Raw genomic sequence first — 19450 nt, forward strand, 5'->3', positions numbered from 1 at the left:
CTTATCGCTGTAACAATTTAGCCATCTGTCAAAATACGTTATTTGTTACTGAGCCGTGGCACTGTGAAGCAACAAATATAGATTTTTAAGCATGATATTAAATTTCTTATTCGTTTTTAAATTATGTGTTTGATTTACATTTTTGATCATTTAACGGTTGCGCAGCGCAGTCTTCCTATAGGGGACACACACACACACACACACGCATTTAGAGCGATTATGACCGGTTTGGTCATAATAAACAAGTTAATAAGAAATAAATATCTCGCTAACGAAAATGGTTCTGAACAAAGCTATGTTGCGCGTCTCTGCAGCAGCACACAGCGGTGAATGAACTTGTGAGTGAATGATTCAGTGACCTATTCATAAAAACACTTTCTTACTTCGTTTCTGAGTGAATTAGCCAATATGACTTTTAAACATATTTTATTTAAAGTGTATACTGACAGGTAATAATGTCTCTGGGCTAAGCCCCGGATATCCACTCACCCTAGAACCGCCCCTGCCTGAGTTATTATAATTTTGATTTATTATATTAAATTCATTTTAAGACATTGTTTTTCTTTTGCTTTTTTACGTTTTCTGTTCTGCGCTCCACTACGCTTCCCTCCTCTCTCCGTTTTGGACATGTGACTGTCTGTAACAGAGCAACGGCTCTTAAAGATGTCGGAGGGTTGGCGGTTGATATCACTTTATTTAATAAAATACATTTTTGCTCTCATGTAAAATGCTAAACAAACATTATTTTTAAACAAACATTACTTTTTAAATTTATTTTAAAGATGATTTTCAGAATTTTTTTGGCACAATGGCGCCCCCCTACGTGTGGCGCCCCTATACACTGCATATACTGCATACCCCATTTTTGCGCCTCTGACTACGAACAAACCACCACCCAAATAATTACAAGTGCTGTCTTACTTCAATCAGGCACTACAAGGAGATTTGATATTAATAGAGGAATACGTCAGGGAGACCCAATTAGTCCGCTTCTTTTCTTACTTTCAGTTGAATTATTAGCAGTGTATATTAAAAAATAATGAAAGTATAAAACCTTTAAGTGTTTTGGGTAGATCCTTGGTAATTACACAACTAGCGGATGATACAACTTTATTTTTAAAAGACTCTGATCAAATACCTAATGCCTTAAAAGCTGTATCCTTTTTTTTCAGATGCTTCTGGATTATATTTAAACTTGAAAAAATGTGAGATCTTGACTATTCATGATAATACACAAAATTAAATTTATAATATTCCAGCCAAAAATGAGATCACATACTTGGGAATAACTGTTACAAAGAAAATAATATTCAAGTTGTTATGCAAAAAAAAAAAAAAAAAAAATATTGAATAGCTGGTTACAAAGAAATATTTCCATTTTTGGAAAAATTTTATTAACAGAGATGGAAGGGATATCAAGATTAATTTACCCAGCATATTCATATAGCCAAGTTTTTGCTACACAGATGTAGATTTGTTAAAGTTTCTCCATGTTTTGAGGCATTTAAAAAAGATTTAAAAATTTTATTTGAATCCTTAAAAAAACTAAAAATGAGGAGTGCCTTAAAGCTCACTAAATTAGTGGCAATATATATGGATTAACCCCCCGGAAGGTAATGTACTCTGTTATAATTTGTTGTTCATGTTTTCCTTTTTTTAAAAAAATTATTTATTTATTTATTTATTTTTTAGTTATGTTATTATTATGCTGTTTACAAAATGCTGCTTGGTCTTATTGTTAATGTGTTTATCAATGATTATAAGTTAATGCCTGTTTGTTATTTGAAACGATTTAATAAAATAAAAAAAATTTTAAAAAAACACCACCCAAATAACATCCGTGGTAGTGCCTTTCCTGCTGCGGCTGCTGACAGAGGAGTTGAGTAATACTGAGCAAGAATCTTCAGAGCAATGTCTTTCTGTGTATTTGGAATTATCTTCCTTTTCTTTGGAATCTGTGAATGATCGAGAAAAAAAAGAGTTGAAGTAACATGGAGTAACACTGATCATCACTTGGTATCGTTCACCATCACCCTCCCTATCCTGTCTAAAACCATCTCTCAATACTTCTCTCCCACTTGTTGAAACTCCCCTTCCTCCATAGCATCTGAAGAGACTTGTGCTAAGAGTGCCTTGTACAAGGAAAAGCTGGAAATTTCTGCACAAGATCCTTAGCCCCACAAAATCTTTTCTTCACTACTCAACCCACCGGCTCCTCCTGCTCCATCCTCCCTGACTGCTGAAGACTTTGCCAATTTTTATGATTAAAAAAAATCTTCCAGACCTTCACTTCTACCCCAACTCCTACACTACACACTCAGGATTCCCCTTCTCCTTCACTGGCATGTTTTTCTAAACTAGCAGCAGAAGAGATCCTGCAAGTCATCTTGTCCTGCAATCCTAACATCTGCCCATTGGATCCAATCCCTTCCACAATGCTCCAGACCATCTCTCAAGACCTTCTCCCCTTCATCACCACTATCATCAATGGCTCCATAACATCTGGTCATGTACCAACTGCATTCAAATAAGCAAGAGTTATTCCCATGCTGAAGAAACCCTTTCCTGATCCCTCTGACATCAGCAACTACCGACCGGTACCATTTCTCTCTTTTCTTTCTAAAATCCTTGAACAAACTGTCTACAATCAACTGTCTCTCTATCTCTAGAACACAGTGAACCACAAGACTCTCTTGTCCACCCTCATTTGTGGCGCAGCATGTCAGTGGTTTGCTTCCTACCTGGAAGGACGGTCATATCAGGTGACATATCAGGTCACAGATCAAGTGACAGATCAAGTGACAGATCAAGTGACAGATCAAGTGGGGGGCAGTCGTGGCCTAATGGATAGAGTCGGACTTGCAACCCGAAGGTGAACCTGAAGGTCGTGGGTTCGAGTCTCAGGTCCAGCAGGGATTGTAGGTGGGGGGAGTGAATGACCAGCGCTCTCTTCCACCCTCAATACCATGACTGAGGTGAGACCCTTGAGCAAGGCACTGAACCCCCAACGGCTCCCTTGGCGCTGCAGCAAAAAAAAAAAAAAAAGGCTGCCCACTGCTCTGGGTGTGTGTTCGCTACTGTGTGTGTGTACTTGGCTGGGTTAAATACAGAGGACAAATTCTGAGTATGGGTCACCATACTTGGCCACAAGTCACTTCATTATTATTATTATTATTATTATTATTATGGAGGGGATCCACATCTGCTCCCTGCAGACTCTCCACTAGTGCCCCACAAGGATCAGTACTTAGTCCTCTTCTGTTCTCCCTCTATATTCGATCTCTTGCGGTCATATCCTCACATAGGTTTTCATACCACTGCTATGTGGATGACACTAAACTCATCCTCTCCTTCCCTCCCTCAGACACTCATTTTTCTCATCAGATCTCAGCATGTCTGGCAGACATCTCATCATGGATGAGAGCTTATCAGCTGAAACGTAATCCCAACAAAACTGAATTGCTGTTCATCTCAGGGGATTCATCCCCATGTCAAGATCTTGCAATTTCCCTTGTCAACTCTCTGATCTCACTTTTGTTTACTGAATGCAACCTTGGGGTAACCATGGACAAACAACTGTCCTTTTCCTCTCACATTGCTAATCTGTCACGCTCATGTCAATTTCTCATTTATAACATCAGAACGATTCGTCCATTTCTATCCACACAGGCCACTCAGGTGCTTGTTCATTCCCTTGTCATTCTGAGACTGGACTACTGCAACTTGCTCCTGGTAGGTCTGCCTTTGAGCTCCATTCGACCTCTGCAACTGATCCAGAATGCAGCTGGGTTTCAATCTTCCTACGTTCTCCCACACCACCCCATTGCTACGCTCCCTCAACTGGCTTCCTGTAGCTGCCCGAATCAGATTTAAAACACTGATGCTTGCCTACAATGCCAAAAATTAACCAGCACCCACTTACCTCAAAGCATTTATCACATTCAGCACCATGCTCCCTCCAATCCTCTAGGACTGCTCGACTGGTCCCACTATCTCTCAGGGTACAAGGGAGGCATGCATCAAGACTCTTAAAAAAACAAAACAAAAAAAAACACTTTGTGTTGTCTGCATGCTTTTTACTATATTACCGCCACAACAGAGTTTTTAGACTGATGGTATTCTTAGTCCAAGACCTAGAGTACCAGTATCAGCATGTATTTATTGATAGACTTCAATTAGATAGAATTTATTGAGCGCACTTCTGTACGTCGCTCTGGATAAGGGCGTCTGCCAAATGCCATAAATGTAAATGTAAAGATACAATGGAAGGTGTCTTAAACTGCCACTTGTTTGATAGTCCCTCTCTCTTTGTCTCTTTCCTGACTGTAGGAAAAGCCAGGGAGAGGCTTTGGCTGTACTTCCTCTGGCTGTACCCAGACTGGGTAAAGTATTTCAATTTGATTCAAGCCCCTGAAATGGTTTGGCCGCTAATGCAAATTGTTCTATGAGCCTCTGTCCCTCTGGAGTTTGACTATGGCCATTCTCTCTTTAAAAAAGACCGTCTTTCTCTATAGACCACCAACTATATACCGATCAGCCACAACAATAAAACCACAGACAGGTGAAGTGAATAACATTGATTATTTCATTACAATGACACCTGTCAAGGGGTGGGATATATTAGGCAGCAAGTGAACAGTCAGTTCTCGAAGTTGATGCATAGGAAGTAAAACAAATGGGCAAGTGTAAGGATCTGAGCGACTTTGACTAGGGCCAAATTGTAATGGCTAGAAGACTGGGTTAGAGCATCTCCAAAATGGCAGGTCTTGTGGGGTGTTCCCAGGAGTAGTAGTTACAGTTACCTCCCACACAGTGGTTAGTACCTACCAAAAGTGGTCCAAGGAAGGACAACTGGTGAACTGGCAACGTGGTCATGGGTGCGCAAGGCTCATTGATGCATGTGGCTAGCCCATCTGGTCCGATCCCAGAGAAGAGCTACTCTAGCACAAATTGCTGAAAAAGTTAATGCTGGCTATGATAGAGGTGTCAGAACACATAGTTCATTACATCTTGCTGCATATGGGGCTACGTAGCCGCAGACCGGTCAGAGTGCCCATGCTGACCCCCGTCCACCTCCAAAAGCACCTACAATGGGCACATGAGCATCAGAACTGGACCATGGAGCAGTGAAAGAAGATGGCCTGGTCTGGACTTAAAGGATCTGCTGCTATCGTCTTGGTGCCAGATACCACAGCACACATTCAGAGGTCTTGTGGAGTCCATCCCTTGATGGGTTAGTGCTGTTTTGGCTGTACTAGGGGGACCTACATAATATTAGGCAGGTGGTTTTAATGTTATGGCTGATCAGTGTATCTCTGATAAGGCTGGAGGTGTGCTCAACAAAATAGCTAACAGCACTCAATGCTGTGTCACAGAAAAGGGTCTGAATACTTATATCAATGTGATATTTCAGTTTTTTCTTTTTAATAAATTTGCAAAGTTATCATAAATCTGGTTTTTGCTTTGTTATTATGGGGTATGGAGTTTATACTGATATGAAAAAAAATAAGCATTTTAGCATAAGGCTGCAACATAACAAAATGTGAAAAAACATGGTGGGGTCTGAATACTTTCTGAATGCACTGTAAAGCCCATGGTATCTAGACCTAAATACTGACACTTACCTCAAGCAAATTTGTAAGATATTTCTTAAATTTCAGTCTGAGCCCAAATATGGAAATTAGACAGATCAGTGTCTTGTCATCTAACAGAAGAAGAGATTCCTGGTCTTTCTTCTCAGCTGTAAAATAAGAGAATAGAAATGGGCATTTCCAGTAACATGTTAGCATCTAACAAATGTAAACCTACAATGCTGATTCAAAAAGGGCACTGACAAGGGCTGACATTAAGGGACACATTGCAAAAGCTATAGAGATTGTGGTGATACAGATGGCCAACTGTCATGAACATTGATAAAACATTTAAACTCCATTTGTCTGTACTACAAGCACAAAAGTCAGAATAAATCCAACATGACAAATAATGAGAAGTAGCTCATATATAACTTGTCAGTGTAGCCTTTTACAAGGAATACATTTTTTAAAAGTCAAAGACAAAGCAGTATGGTGTGACTGAAGAAGGGTGGTGCAGACCTTTATAGGGTCATCAACTATAGGACAAATCTGCATTTGGTCACAAAAAACACAAAAAACTAACATCCAGATGAATAGTGCCAGTAGATATCCATTGGTACAACAGGGTTATCCACCTAAGTATTAGAAAAACACTCCCTTTTTATTTACATCTTATTTACATTTTCACATCTTTTAATTAAAACCTCTTGTTCGGACAAAAACTTTAAAAAGCACAAATTTTAATAGTGCGAAAAAATTTCCAAGGGTTACTTAAATACTGTAATTTGTGTCTCTTTTTTTATTTTATTGTAATCCACGTGGATTTTTAGAAGTGCAGATAAAAATTACATTATAATTACCCACCACAGTGCAGTGGCAGGTGCAGAAAAGTTTAATTTGCCTACATTGTTTTTATATGTCTGCATAACATTTACATTTACTAAAAGTATTATAGAGACACAATGAGATCAAGAATATATTCAGACTAGCAGATAATTTATGTAAGTATACATAACTTCAAATTTTTGAATTAAAGATTCAAGATTACATTGTCAGCTTGGTTTTAACAAAATCATCAGTCTGTCACTTCAGACACAAAATAAAATGAAATATACTTTAATACAATTCTTAGATGTTTAATTCAACAAGACAACACACTGAGTGTAATATTAGAGAGTAAACAAAAATGAAAAGTTCTTTGGTCTTTGAGCTATGCTATCAGGCTTTACCTTTACTTGGTAAGTAACCAAAGTGTTTCACTACCACGGTATAAGTTTCCTAGTAAGCAGACTTGATATGAATACTGTGTCAACATCTTTTTATAAAGGTGTTAATCGCTAAAATCACATTAGTGAAACTAGATAAGTAAAGGTCATCATGACAAAGTTTGATGTTGGCTTGACAATGCCAGTCTGAAAGTTTGAAACTGTTTTATAAGCTTGAAGGTAGAGTGAATTTGAAAGAAGACAGTGTAGTATTTGTAGAAAGACAGAAGGAGTGAGAGAGTGAAACATGTAGATTGATACAAAGAAATATGGAGAGAGAGAGAGAGAGAGAGAGAGAGAGAGAGAGAGAGTGTGTTACTATCCTGGACTTCCTGACTGGGAGACCTCAGTCAGTCCAGATTGGGAACAGCTCCTCCAACACCACCACACTGAACACTGGGGCCCGCAGGGCTGCGTGCTCAGTCCACTGCTGTTCACTCTGCCGACTCACGACTGTGTAGCATTGCACAGCTCGAATCATATGATCAAGTTTGCCGATGACACAACCATGGTGGGTCTCATCAGAAAGAACGACAAGTCAGCATACAGAGAGGGGGTACAGTGGCTAACAGACTGGTGCAGAGCCAACTACCTGTCTCTGAATGTGGACAAAACTAAAGAGATGGTTGTTGACTTCAGGAGAGCATGGAGTGACAATGTTGAACTTCGAAGGCTCCTCTATGGAGATCATCAAGAGCATGAAATTCCTTGGTGTTCACCTGATGGAGTACCTCACCTGGTCCCTCAACACCAGCTCCATAACCAAGAAAGCCCAGCAGCATCTCTACTTTCTGTGAAGACTGAGGAAACCCATCTCCCACCCCCCCATTCTCACCATATTCTACAGAGGGACAGCTGCATCACTGAGCAGCTGCATCACTGCCTGGTTTGGAAATTGCGCTGTCTCGGATTGCAAGACCCTGCAGCGGATAGTGAGGACAGCTGAGAAGAACACCCCTCTCTTCCCTCCATCACAGAGATTTACGCCACACACTGCATCCGCAAAGCCGCCATCATTATGGATGACCACATGCACCCCTCACACAAACTCTTCACCCTCCTGCCATCTGGCAAAAGGTACCAAAGCATTCAGGCCCTCACGGCCAGACTGTAACAGTTTCTTCGCCCAAGCCATCAGACTCCTCAATACTCAGAGACTGGATTGACAACACACACACACACACACACACACACACACACTCAACTGAACACCATCCCACTCCCTTTGCAATTTTTACGCATATCTGTATTTACTACCTGCATTATTTTGCTGCTACTGTATTTATAAAAATATTGTATACAATTCTTGTCATTACTATACTCTCTACCTGGCTGCTACCCCAATAATATATGGTATATCCATATATGGTATAAGCTTATCTGCTGAATACTATGTTATAGTTGTTATGTTTACATTCACAGCAATTTATTATTATTCTTTTTCACTACCTGTCATATCTGACACTTTCACACTAGAACTGTGTACTGGTCGGTGCTGCACTGTCTCTTACTGTGCCTATTGTTCTGTTTTAGTAGTTTTAGCACTGTCTTGTGCTGTGTGCACATATTTGCATATGCACTTTATGTAGTAATGCGTAGTCTCATGTAATTCTCTGTAATTCTCTGTCTAGCAACATGGTCCTGGAGGAATGTTGTTTCGTTTCACTGTGTACTGTACTAGCTGTATATGGTTGAAGTGACAATAAAAACACTTGACTTGACATTCCCTCAATGTAAGTCTATGGGAGTTTTGGGATTTTGATTGTCCGCTATGGGAAAACTGTAAGTCCAATCAGTTAGGAAAAATACAGCATGATCAGTCTGAACAGCCTAAAGGAGTTTGGTGGAAGTAGCTTAATAAGCTCAAGGAGTTATAACAGAAATTTGAATGGACAATCAGAATTCTGGCCACTTTGAGCTTCTGTAATGGGAAAACCATAATTCTGATCAGTTAGAAAAGATATAGCAACTCAAGTCAGAACAGGTTGAAGGTCTGTGGTGAGTTTGGTAGATTTAGCTTGAAAGCTCTGGGAGGAGTAGCATATAGAAATGTACGGTCTCATAATAATAATAATAATAATAATAATAATAATAAAAGGAAAACAACTATAATAGTAAAAAACTTTGTCAAACCAACATAATAATAAGTTTAAATAGGAAAACAGAGCTAATATAACTAGATAGGTAAAGTTTGTCAACAAAATTTGGTTTTGGTTTGACAAAGTCAGTCTGAAATTTTTAAATAGTTATCAGTTTGAAATCTTAAGGTAATGTGCAGTTTTAAGATAGATAGATAGATAGATAGATAGGGTGCCATTAATTGTACAGTGGGATAGAAAGAAAGAAAGAAAGAAAGAAAGAAAGAAAAGGTGCCAATACCTGTAAAGTTGATTAGATAGATAGACAGATAGAAAGGGCGCAAATGTTTGTAGAGTTGATTAGATAGATAGATAGATAGATAGATAGATAGATAGATAGATAGATAAAGAGATAGGATGCCAATAATTGTACAGTTGGATAGATAGATAGATAGATAGATAGATATGTAGGTAGCCAATACTTTTAGAGTTGATTAGATAGATAGTCAGACAGACAGACAGATAGGATGGCAATAATTGTAGACTTGGACAGATAGATAGATAGATAGATAGATAGATACTAGTAAATAGAGAGATGAAGAGAATGGTAGGAAGATAAATGGAGAGACAGACTGATACATGTAGATAGATAGAGTGAGTTTTAGGATTTGAAAGACAGAAGGAGTGAGAGAGTGATACATGCAGACTGACTTGTTATGCCTCTCTGAATCTAAAGGTAACACTTCCATGATTTTACAACAAATTATGAAGAAATTATAAACAAAGAGATCAATTTTTCATATCTAGTGACTAGTAGGTGGTGCTGTTCTAAAACTGCTCATGTCATATTACCTCACATTCATTTTGGCATGATCACCATCATATTCGTTGACATGGTATACATGAACAGTTTGGTCTATCAAAAATCTTTGAATAATTTTTGGTCTTCATTGTCTGCAGATGATCTGAGCAAAATTTAGTGAAGTTCTGACAAACAGTCTAGGAGGAGTTTGCAAAAAATAGGTTTTTCAAAAAAATTCACAATGGCGGAAAATCTTTCTCTGACCAAGGCACATTTGATATCATTCTTTTTGGCATGATCCACGAAATATAACCAGACTGGGTGCATGACAATAGGCTAATCAAATGAAAAGTTATTAGCATTTTTTAGAAATGTTCTTATATTTTTTTCTAACCACAAGGTGGCACTGCCCCCAAACATTTTGAGTACCTTTGGGGCATGGGGCTGATGACACCGAGTTTCATAACAATATTCCAATGCAAATACAATGTAAAATACAGCTTAACACACATATCAAAATGGCTGACACCCAAAACATTAATTGGCCGATATCAAGACTCACAACTGTCCTCAAAGACCCTGATGGGACCTTGGACAAAGCTATTTAGTGCAAGATTTCACGTCAGTTGGACAAAAGGTTCTATATTTAGCCCCAATTTCATGTTTTGTCCTGTTATAGCACCACCACGTGGCCAAACTCTGCCATTTTATGCATGTGATTGAGATTGAGCCCATGCATATGTCTGCCAAGATTGGTGAAACTGTGTGCTTCTGTTCAAGAATTATAGCCATTTCAGTAAAAGAGGCCACGCCCTTTTCGTTGAGCAAAAAACCTAGGACAAGTTCGCAAGAGTTTATTTTTTAAATAATCTCAAATATTTAATGAACAATTTGACTGGAAAGGTTCTTGAGGCAAAGTCTTTCAGAATGAGGAGCTCCATCAAAAGGTATGAGTTACTTGTGTTTGTGTGAAACACTGTGGTATATAAAACCATTTATGTGCATGAAAAATTTAATAGCGCGCCCCCATAGTCGCCGATTAGTTTCAAATTTCTCATACACCTCTGGGGCCATGATTCAAGCGAGTCCACCAAGTGTCATTCTGATCGGCCCTTGTTAACCTTGGCTAATAGCTGCTGAAACTTAATTGGCTGATGTTTGTCGAGATACACGACTGTCCTCCATAAATATTGATTGGACCTTTGACAAAGACAGTGCAGGCAAATTTTCAAGTCAATTGGACCAATGGTTCCGTAGTTAGATACAAATTCATGTTTTTTCCTCTTATAGCACCACAAACTGGTCATGGTCAGTAATTTTTTGCTGTCCTCAGATTGGGGTCATACCCGCATGCATCTGCGGTGCTTGGCCCCCTAATAATACAGGCTAGTTAGCCAGTATTGGATAGCATAATATGTTGGTATGGATATGAACTTGACTCCACTGCTAACTGATAATCCGAGATAATGTAAAACGTGAGAGAAAATGCAATTTAACTAGCTAGAAATTGCTAATAGTTATTCAGCAGCCCAAAATTGGGTAACTTCTTTTATAACTCTAAATATTATGTAAGAATCCAATCTTTTATAAATTTCTTACAAAAATACTGATTTGTCTTTTTCCTTTCGTTTTTTTTTTTCAGACATATTTCCCCTCAATTAACATTAGCTAACCTATTTTTTGTTAGCAGGCTAACATAGCTATTGAGACAAAATACACGGTTAAAAAGGTTATTGACTACATAACGTCTAGTTAATACATAAATATAATTTCCAAAGGTTCAACTGAATCATAAAATAAGCTAAATGTGAACAAAAACTTATTTCTTGTGGTTGCAGTTTCTTTTAGTTGCTGCTCTGCCTCAAGTGCTGTGGAAAGTTCCAGAAATGAAATCTTGACGCAGTGACATGCCTGTTCCCTTTCAGGTCTGTGTCCCTGACAGAGGTTTTTGTCTAATTCCATGTGTAGGTGGCGCTATAGTTCAATAATCTGTAAAAATTGCTCACAACTTTTTTAACCTCTCAACATCAAATCAAAATTATTTTGATTTTCTTGATTCCCTCAAAGATTCAGAGTGTTTTTGATTTAACAAAATTTGGAAGCAACCATTGGGAAACAAACCTGAACATAACTTGTTACTCAGAGTGTTGATATGATGAATGCTTCACCCATAAAGCACAAACGGATTTGACAGCGAGGCTGACAACAGCAAGTGAGGGAATATCTCAGCAATAGTGTGATATTTTCTGACCAAATTTTGTAGATAACTTGAAGGGCTCACCTTAAAGGCTTCCAAAGATCTTTGTCTAAATTCACCTCTGTGTGTCGCTATATTTCACAAATGCATAAAATTGCTAATAACCTTGAAACTGCTCAACATCAAATCAAGATTCTTATTTGTCTTGATTCCCTGGAAGGTGCAAAGTTTTACTGATTTACTGACAAATTTGTGATTTCTCACACAGGAAGTTTGCCAATTTGTATTTTAATAAAAGCTGTTTTTTTGCTTCCTTTCCTCCAAATTTTCTCCCATAACCATGAAATTTGGAAGACTAAATCAGGAGACCAACTCGAACAAAACTTGCTTCTCAAATTTTTGATATGGTGGACGGTTCTTCCATAACGCACAAATGAATTTGATGGCGAAGTCCCCAAACAGGATCTGTGGGCATATCTCAACAACAGTTTGACGGATTTTCACCAAATTTGTAGATGTGTAATGGGCCTTGTCCTAAGGAACTTGAAGAAGTGTTGCCTAAATCCCATCTAGGGGCCTCTCATAATTTTTGAACTTCATCTGCAATCATGATTCTTCTTTCTCTTGATTCCCAGGAAGGTGCATATAACAGATTTGTGATTTGCCAAACTGGATGTGTGCCATTTTTTACATTTAACAAAAGCTGTTTTTTGTTTCTTCTCATGCAAATTTCATCCAATCAGAACAAAATTTGGATCACAGAATCATGAGGTCAAAAATTGTTTACCAGATTTTTGATATGTATGTGACATTTCATCCATAACCTGCAAACATCAAACGTCTTGACATCAAACTTTTCACATAAATTTACAACATAATCTAAAGAAACAAGTCTTCACTTTATTTGCAGTTTGGGAGGTCTACTGAAAACAGGAAGTGAGGCAATATATCAGCAAAGATGGCACCAATATATTACTTTATGGGTCAATAATGAATATCTATAATGAATATCATATTTTTCCTATTATGAGCACATACTATGGCATGCTTAGCCTGTAAGAACACAAACTCTAATTTAAAAACAAATTAACACAGTCTGCCTTTCTACAGATAAGCATTTAATACAACTGCTCAATATTAATCATGAAATAATATCAAACGGCATAGAAATGACAAACCAGAAGTACAGTTCTATCACACTTTATTTTATTAGTACTAGCAGCAGTCACAAGGTTCCATCATTGTGTGTATACCCGTGTAATGTTATTATATTTGCCCTCGGGGGCTTCGTGGTTTGAAACAGGTGGTGTATAGCAGGGACCATGGTGCTGGAAAGGGAAAAGACTACTGTCAGGGCTGATTGCTGCTTTGTAAAGCTCTTCTGATTCCAGCTGAAGCTCTTTTAAAGCTTGTGTCTGGGCCTTTAGAGCCTCTTCAATAGCCGCCATCTCAGCCTGGTGTTGGGAGTTTTTGTATCTGGACCATTCCTTAAGCAGCAGTGCCCTTCGCTCACTCTCTTCAAAAGACAACTTGGGAGGGCCGCGGACTCTGAAAGAACACAATACAGAAATTATTTAATGCAAAAGGTTCAGCTCCACCCAAACTAAGAGTCTCTTTAAAATCTATTCACAAATCTGCTTAGAGGAACTTTACTAAGGAGTTCCCACAGTAAGACTAAGGGCATGGTCAGCCTCATTGCTATGGATGACAGTGTTTCATGAGCAAATACTAGTGGTGAATTGCTGATGTGGTAAACTCTTAAATATAATCTCAATAAACTTGTCACAATCACGTAACAGTCACATGATCATTCTATTTGTTAATCGTCACCAAATGAAAGTGTTAATTACAGTGCTTACACAGTATTGTTATTCCTTATGCATCTTATTACAGTGCCAGCAAAGCAAAGTGTTGTTATTTCTCATACTATTACTAATTAGAACAGTGTTTGCAAAGCGCCATAACACTGGTGTGCTGTCGAGAGCACATTGTCAAGGAAACATCTGAAGTGGTGCGACTGTTTCTCTAGCTAAGCTAACTGTGATAGATGGAGTCAACTAGCATAAGGAGCAATATAAAGGCAGTTTTCTGCTCTAAATGTTCTAAAAGTTCTGCTCTAAAATAATCTTGACAAGCAAACACATTGATACATCATCCACAGAGAAAAGACCCCATGTAGAGGACAGTGAGTCACCATCAGCATCTAATGTTTCACTGGTTGCGGCTAGTGATAGCTCCAGTGTCAGTGCAACTGATGGGGCAGACTCCTTCTCAGCTCCTTCTCAGACAAAAATAATCTTCTGATTTCACACACAGACCAAGCCCTCAAGGTTATGTTCTGCGGTTAATGTCAAGATCAGGTGAAACGCTGGCAAGCAAGAAGCCCTACATAACCGGCAATTAAATTTTTACACAGGATAACATTTATTAGCATTTATAAGCCTGTCAATAACACATAGATGTATTGCATTGAGATGCCGTCTTCTCAAAATATAGCCAAGCTGCACTGGCACCATCACTGCTGCTGTAAAGCAGCAAATAAGCGAGATGAACGAAGACGTTCTTTGAGAGATAAAGATAATCGTGAATAAAGTGTACTGCATTTCGCATGTGTTGTGCTGAAATGATTGGCCAAATAGCCAACGACATGAAAAGAGAACCTGCCACTGCCATCCAATTGTTAATTACTGATCATTACTGTACAAAATATACGGTATAATGCCTTTACTCATCTTATGTTACCAACATGAAAGGCCATTGTAGGTAAATAGCTGCACAAGAAACTGTGTGCATGTTCTGCATCATTGCTGAATATGTGAGCAATTTCAAATGCTGAGCTTTACTTTACTTTACTGGGGCCAAATCCCATCCCCCACATGCCTTAAAATGTTACTTGAATGCTGAACTAACAATAATTTCATTCATCTAACTCTACAAAATAGATTAAATGTGTAATACAAACTATGTTTTCCTAAACAATTGTGCACGTGGAGCCCATAATGGCTTGAACACACATGCTCTGAATGCACATATGCAGATTCTGGTAGTGAAAGTAATTCTACCAGTGTCTAATTACTGGTTAGTCATTTTAATAATCTGTTGAATAGAAATGGCTTTTCTATTCAACAGATTATTAAAATGACTACCCGCCTCCTTCAGTCTTATAGGACTTTCATTCAGCCAATTGGTTTACTCTATTCAAATTGAGGTGTATACATGAACATTTTTTAAAATTCCAATTGAGTCAGATTATTACGGATTAATGACAGATCATTAGACTGCTTGTAAACATAGCTAATAACAGAATGTGAGATTATTTACGTAACCATTTTGGTTTGTTTCAACAAGGCGTATCACCACAAACACCCCATACCAACTGTCAAGCATGGTGGTGGAGAGGTGATGATTTGGGTATGTTTTGCAGGCACAGGAACTGGGAAACTTGCAGTCACTGAGTCAGTCAAACTAAACAATCACTGAGATGACGAATTCCACTTTATACCAGAATATTGTTGAGACAAATATGAGGCCATCAGTCTCATTGGGTCATGCAACAGGACAATGATCCCAAACACACCAGCAAATCAACACCTGAATGGCTAAAGAAGAAGAAAAATCAAGGTCCTGGAACGGCCAAGGGAAAGTCCAGACCTCAACCCCATTGAGATGCTATGACAGGATCTTAAGAGAGCTGTGCATAAACGAATGCCTTCAAACATAAATGAACTGAAGCAATGTTGTAAAGAAGAGTGGGCCAAACTTTCTCCGTCATGATGAGAGACTGATTAACTCCTACAGAAAACTTTACTTGAAGTTATTGTTGCTAAAGGTGGTTCTACATGTTACTGAATTATAGAGAGTACTTATTTTTTTTCCCCACCTTGTTTCTGAATGTTGGTTTACGTTTTGGGGGAAAAAATGACTGCATATTGAAATCTGTTATAGTTTTTTTGTCACATTTTATTATTCAAAGTTGGTGATGACCACACAGTTGTATTTCAGGCCCTGATAAATAAAAACAGTGAACTGAAGGAGGGTGTACTTGCTTTTTTCAATGACCGTGTATACACACACACACATAATTTTATTTTATTTGTGTACTCATCTCCTAGTATAATATTAAAAATCTGTTTATTTAAATACGAACAACAAGAAGTCTAAACCATCTCTGTACTTTCACTAATGGTTAAAGTATTAGCACACTTGTCTGATTTAGCGTAATAATATCAGCTGTGCAGTCGGAAACTGCAGCAATTGTGAAAACTAGACTGGGTGGTGGATTCGGCAGTTAATGAGCAGTTAAAAACCTAACGGTACATTCCAATATAATTTTACAAATCTGTTGTCTAATGTTCACATGGCTGACATTTTGTATTTAATCACTTTCTAATTATCATCACCATTAACATTATTTGTAAAGTGTTTGATTTGACACTATTTAAGGTCTATTTAATCATTTCGAGTCAAAAATCCTTTTTCAGTGGCATTTTTTCAGTTTTCAGAAATTTTTCAGTGGCATCCTTGATAAATGTAGTTAATGGCTGTTAAATATACACTTGTCTAATGTTAGCCAAGTGCACACTGATAGATTTTATTGCACATTAATAAACTCAAACCATTCTCCATTTACCTTGACAGAAGGCGAGGAGCCTGTGCAAGTCAAGAGCATGTGAGATTAGGGGGGTGAGGGAGGGCTTCATGGCAGCATCAGTTATTATCAGAGATTTCAAACCACCTGCACAAATCATTCCACATTCATATGTCTATTGGTTCATCTCCCATTTTACTGGGGAGAAAAAGACTTCTCTTTTGGCATATTTTTGATTGATAACTCTATACTTCTTTAAATACTAGTGTACTACAATGTTACTCTGAGGCAGTGGCAAAGCTACGGGAGGCCTGGGCCATGCAAAAAGCAGTTTTGTAGCTAGGAATTACATTGCCGTCTTGTTTACATTAGTGATGATGCTCAGCAACCGGTGTAAACTTATCTCTCAGATTTGCATTTTTGAGATTTGGATTAATGGTTCAGAATCTCAAAACCAGACCCAGTAATATAAAATTATATGTTTTTTTTTTTTTTTTAAATGCAATCTTATCCCTAGCAAGTTCAAAACAAAGAAAAACATACCCAAAGACACCACAAGAAAAAAATGTATTTAATGTAACTATATAACACAAATGTACGAAATTCATATTCCCATACTTTTGTATTTGAATATGAAAGCCATACTTTCTGGCTTTGTGAATTGCATTTAGAAACAAAAAAAATATATATATTAAGATTCTTCAAATTAAGACTAGCTCTCCAGTTTTAACCCTCTCTCCTAGATTGGTCAGTTAGGAGTTTTTGGATGGAAGAGTGTTTTGTGACTGCAACCCCATAATTCAGCAGCAAGTAAGGTATGGATTTAAATTACCTGATTTCATCAAAGCACTTGGCTGGAGGTATAAAGTCTTCTATAGGAATAAGCTCGGGTGGTATTTTCTCAAGCTTCTTCACCTTTTTCTTCAGACGCTCTTTTACCATAAGCTCACGGCGCGGGTCAACCTTCTTCTTTTTCTTCGGCTCAGCTCTATTCAGGATGAGAACAGAAGCCCAATTGGATTGGCAACTAACAGTGGATTTTAATTTCACACATTCATATGTCTATTGGTTCATCTTCCATTTTACTGGGGAGAAAAAGACTCTTTCAGCATATTTTTGATTGATAACTCTATACTGTATAAATACTAGTGTACCACAATGTTACTCTGAGGCAGTGGCGAAGCTACGGGAGGCCTGGGCCATGCAAAAAGCAGTTTTGTAGCTAGGAACATTGCAGTCTTGTTTACATTAGTGATGACTAAACTTATCTCTGAGATTTGCATTTTTGAGATTTGGATTAATGGTTCAGAATCTCAAAACCAGACCCAGTAATTATATATATATATATATATATATATATATATATATATATATATATATATATATAACTATATATTAAAATGCATTTTTTTAAAAATTATGTATGTATGTTTAAATGCATTTTAATTTCACGACTAATATCACCTCACTGACCTTAGAGGAACTGAAGTCTTCAGTGAAAACACTGAGGCGATCCAGTGGCTGTGTCTGACGGAGTTTACAGGCCTGCATGTGAGGACAGAGCTGGAAATAAAAGTGTACCGGACATCAACAGCTTCAAATAAGGGAACACAATACATACACATTCTCATACACCTGGGCCTATCCGAAAAGCTAACTCATAATACTCACGCCACATACGCATGGCACACGAGACGTTCTTTACAACTATTGCTCCAAATTATACTAAACTAAAACATTTTGTTTGCTATGTAGATTTTACATATACCTCAAGCAATTATTACAGCTTCAGATATTTCCGAAATAATTGTAATTGAGTGTACGGAATACTGTTCTCCTGTCAGCCTACTTGCTAACATGCTAGACACTTAAGAACATATTAATAAATTGTGGAAAAAACATACCCCGTTAATAAAACCGGTCTTGTAAGCATGACCATTTGACAAAAAATCTTTGACATTGCTAATTTTAGAACCGGATAAACTCTGTCAAAAGTAGAACGCCGCCTTCTTCTTCTTCTTCTTCTTCTTCTTCTTCTTCTTTGAGGTTTAACGGCAGCTTGCATCCAAGAGCGTTGCATTACCGCCATCTTCTGGATTATTCTCCTGCGATGTTACTCCAGTTTATTTCCTCCAGCTTGTCAAACCCGTACTAATTAAGAAATTACATATATTTTTCCTGCTTTGTCTTACCACACCACTTTGCAGAATATCTTTTATACCTGCCCCTGCCAAGCCATCTCTTCTTAATTCTTCCATCATATTTCTCCTGCGTTCTTCATATCTTCTGCAACTTAAAAGTACATGTTCTCTGGTTTCTAATGTCTGACAATACTCACAAAAACCTGTAGGATGCTTCCCTATAATGTGTAATGTACTATTTAACTTACTGTGTCCTATTCTTAATCTTGTCATCACTATTTCTTCTCTCCTAGCCCCTCCCCAGTTCCTCACTGTACCAACTTTATTCTGAATGGCATACAAATGTCTTCCTTTAGCTTCCCTGTCCCACTGACATTGCCATTCTCTCACGGCTTCTTTCCAAACTATACTTTTCCCTTCAGATTTTGACATCTTTATATTTACTTCAATATTCTCTTTTTTAATTGCTTGTTTGGCTAATTTATCCACTCTCTCATTGCCCAGAATGCCTATGTGAGCTGGGGTCCAGATCAGTTGAATCTCATTACATTTTTCCTTTACTCTTGTATATGTTGCCAGTATTGCATATAACAGGTCCTGATGGCTATTGGACATACCTGTCCTGAGGCTGTACAGCGCTTACAATGAATCACTTCCAATTAAAACTTTACTTATTTTGTCCTCCTTTTTACTCCATTCTAATGCCATCATGATAGCATATAACTCAACTGTATACACATTCAGATCATTCGTGGTTCGTTTGCTTTCCTCACCTCCTTGATTAGCTATAAAAATTGCTGATCTAG

General features: G+C 37.9%; 1 protein-coding gene across 2 annotated transcripts; it reads right to left on the reverse strand.

Annotated features, from left to right (window-relative positions):
• Window positions 1–13099: 13099 nt before the first annotated feature.
• On the reverse strand, window positions 13100–18564 carry mrpl40 (mitochondrial ribosomal protein L40). 2 transcript variants are annotated; one of them, XM_026925387.3, is made up of 4 exons: window positions 18408–18564; window positions 17977–18066; window positions 17336–17491; window positions 13100–13463 (listed from the first exon to the last, which is right to left on the reverse strand). In XM_026925387.3, the coding sequence occupies exons 1-4, from the start codon at window positions 18461–18463 to the stop codon at window positions 13154–13156; spliced, it is 612 nt and encodes a 203-aa protein (XP_026781188.3). In that variant the 5' UTR covers window positions 18464–18564; the 3' UTR covers window positions 13100–13153. The 2 variants fall into 2 exon arrangements, with proteins under 2 accessions (XP_026781188.3, XP_026781189.3); XM_026925388.3 differs by having other exon boundaries at window positions 17977–18048; window positions 18408–18561.
• Between the last annotated feature and the right edge of the window lie 886 nt (window positions 18565–19450).

The sequence above is a fragment of the Pangasianodon hypophthalmus genome, chromosome 8, assembly GCF_027358585.1.
Source record: "Pangasianodon hypophthalmus isolate fPanHyp1 chromosome 8, fPanHyp1.pri, whole genome shotgun sequence".
NCBI classification, from domain to species: domain Eukaryota; kingdom Metazoa; phylum Chordata; class Actinopteri; order Siluriformes; family Pangasiidae; genus Pangasianodon; species Pangasianodon hypophthalmus.

Bases quoted from the DNA above. Each gene is read 5' to 3' on its own strand.
- mrpl40 (XM_026925387.3), bottom strand. From the start codon at position 18,463: ATGTCAAAGATTTTTTGTCAAATGGTCATGCTTACAAGACCGGTTTTA. The intron at 17,492-17,976 runs GTCAGTGAGGTG...CATCCTGAATAG, and splicing joins AAGACTTCAGTTCCTCTAAG to AGCTGAGCCGAAGAAAAAGA. The intron at 13,464-17,335 runs GTAATTTAAATC...GTGTTCTTTCAG, and splicing joins AAGTGCTTTGATGAAATCAG to AGTCCGCGGCCCTCCCAAGT.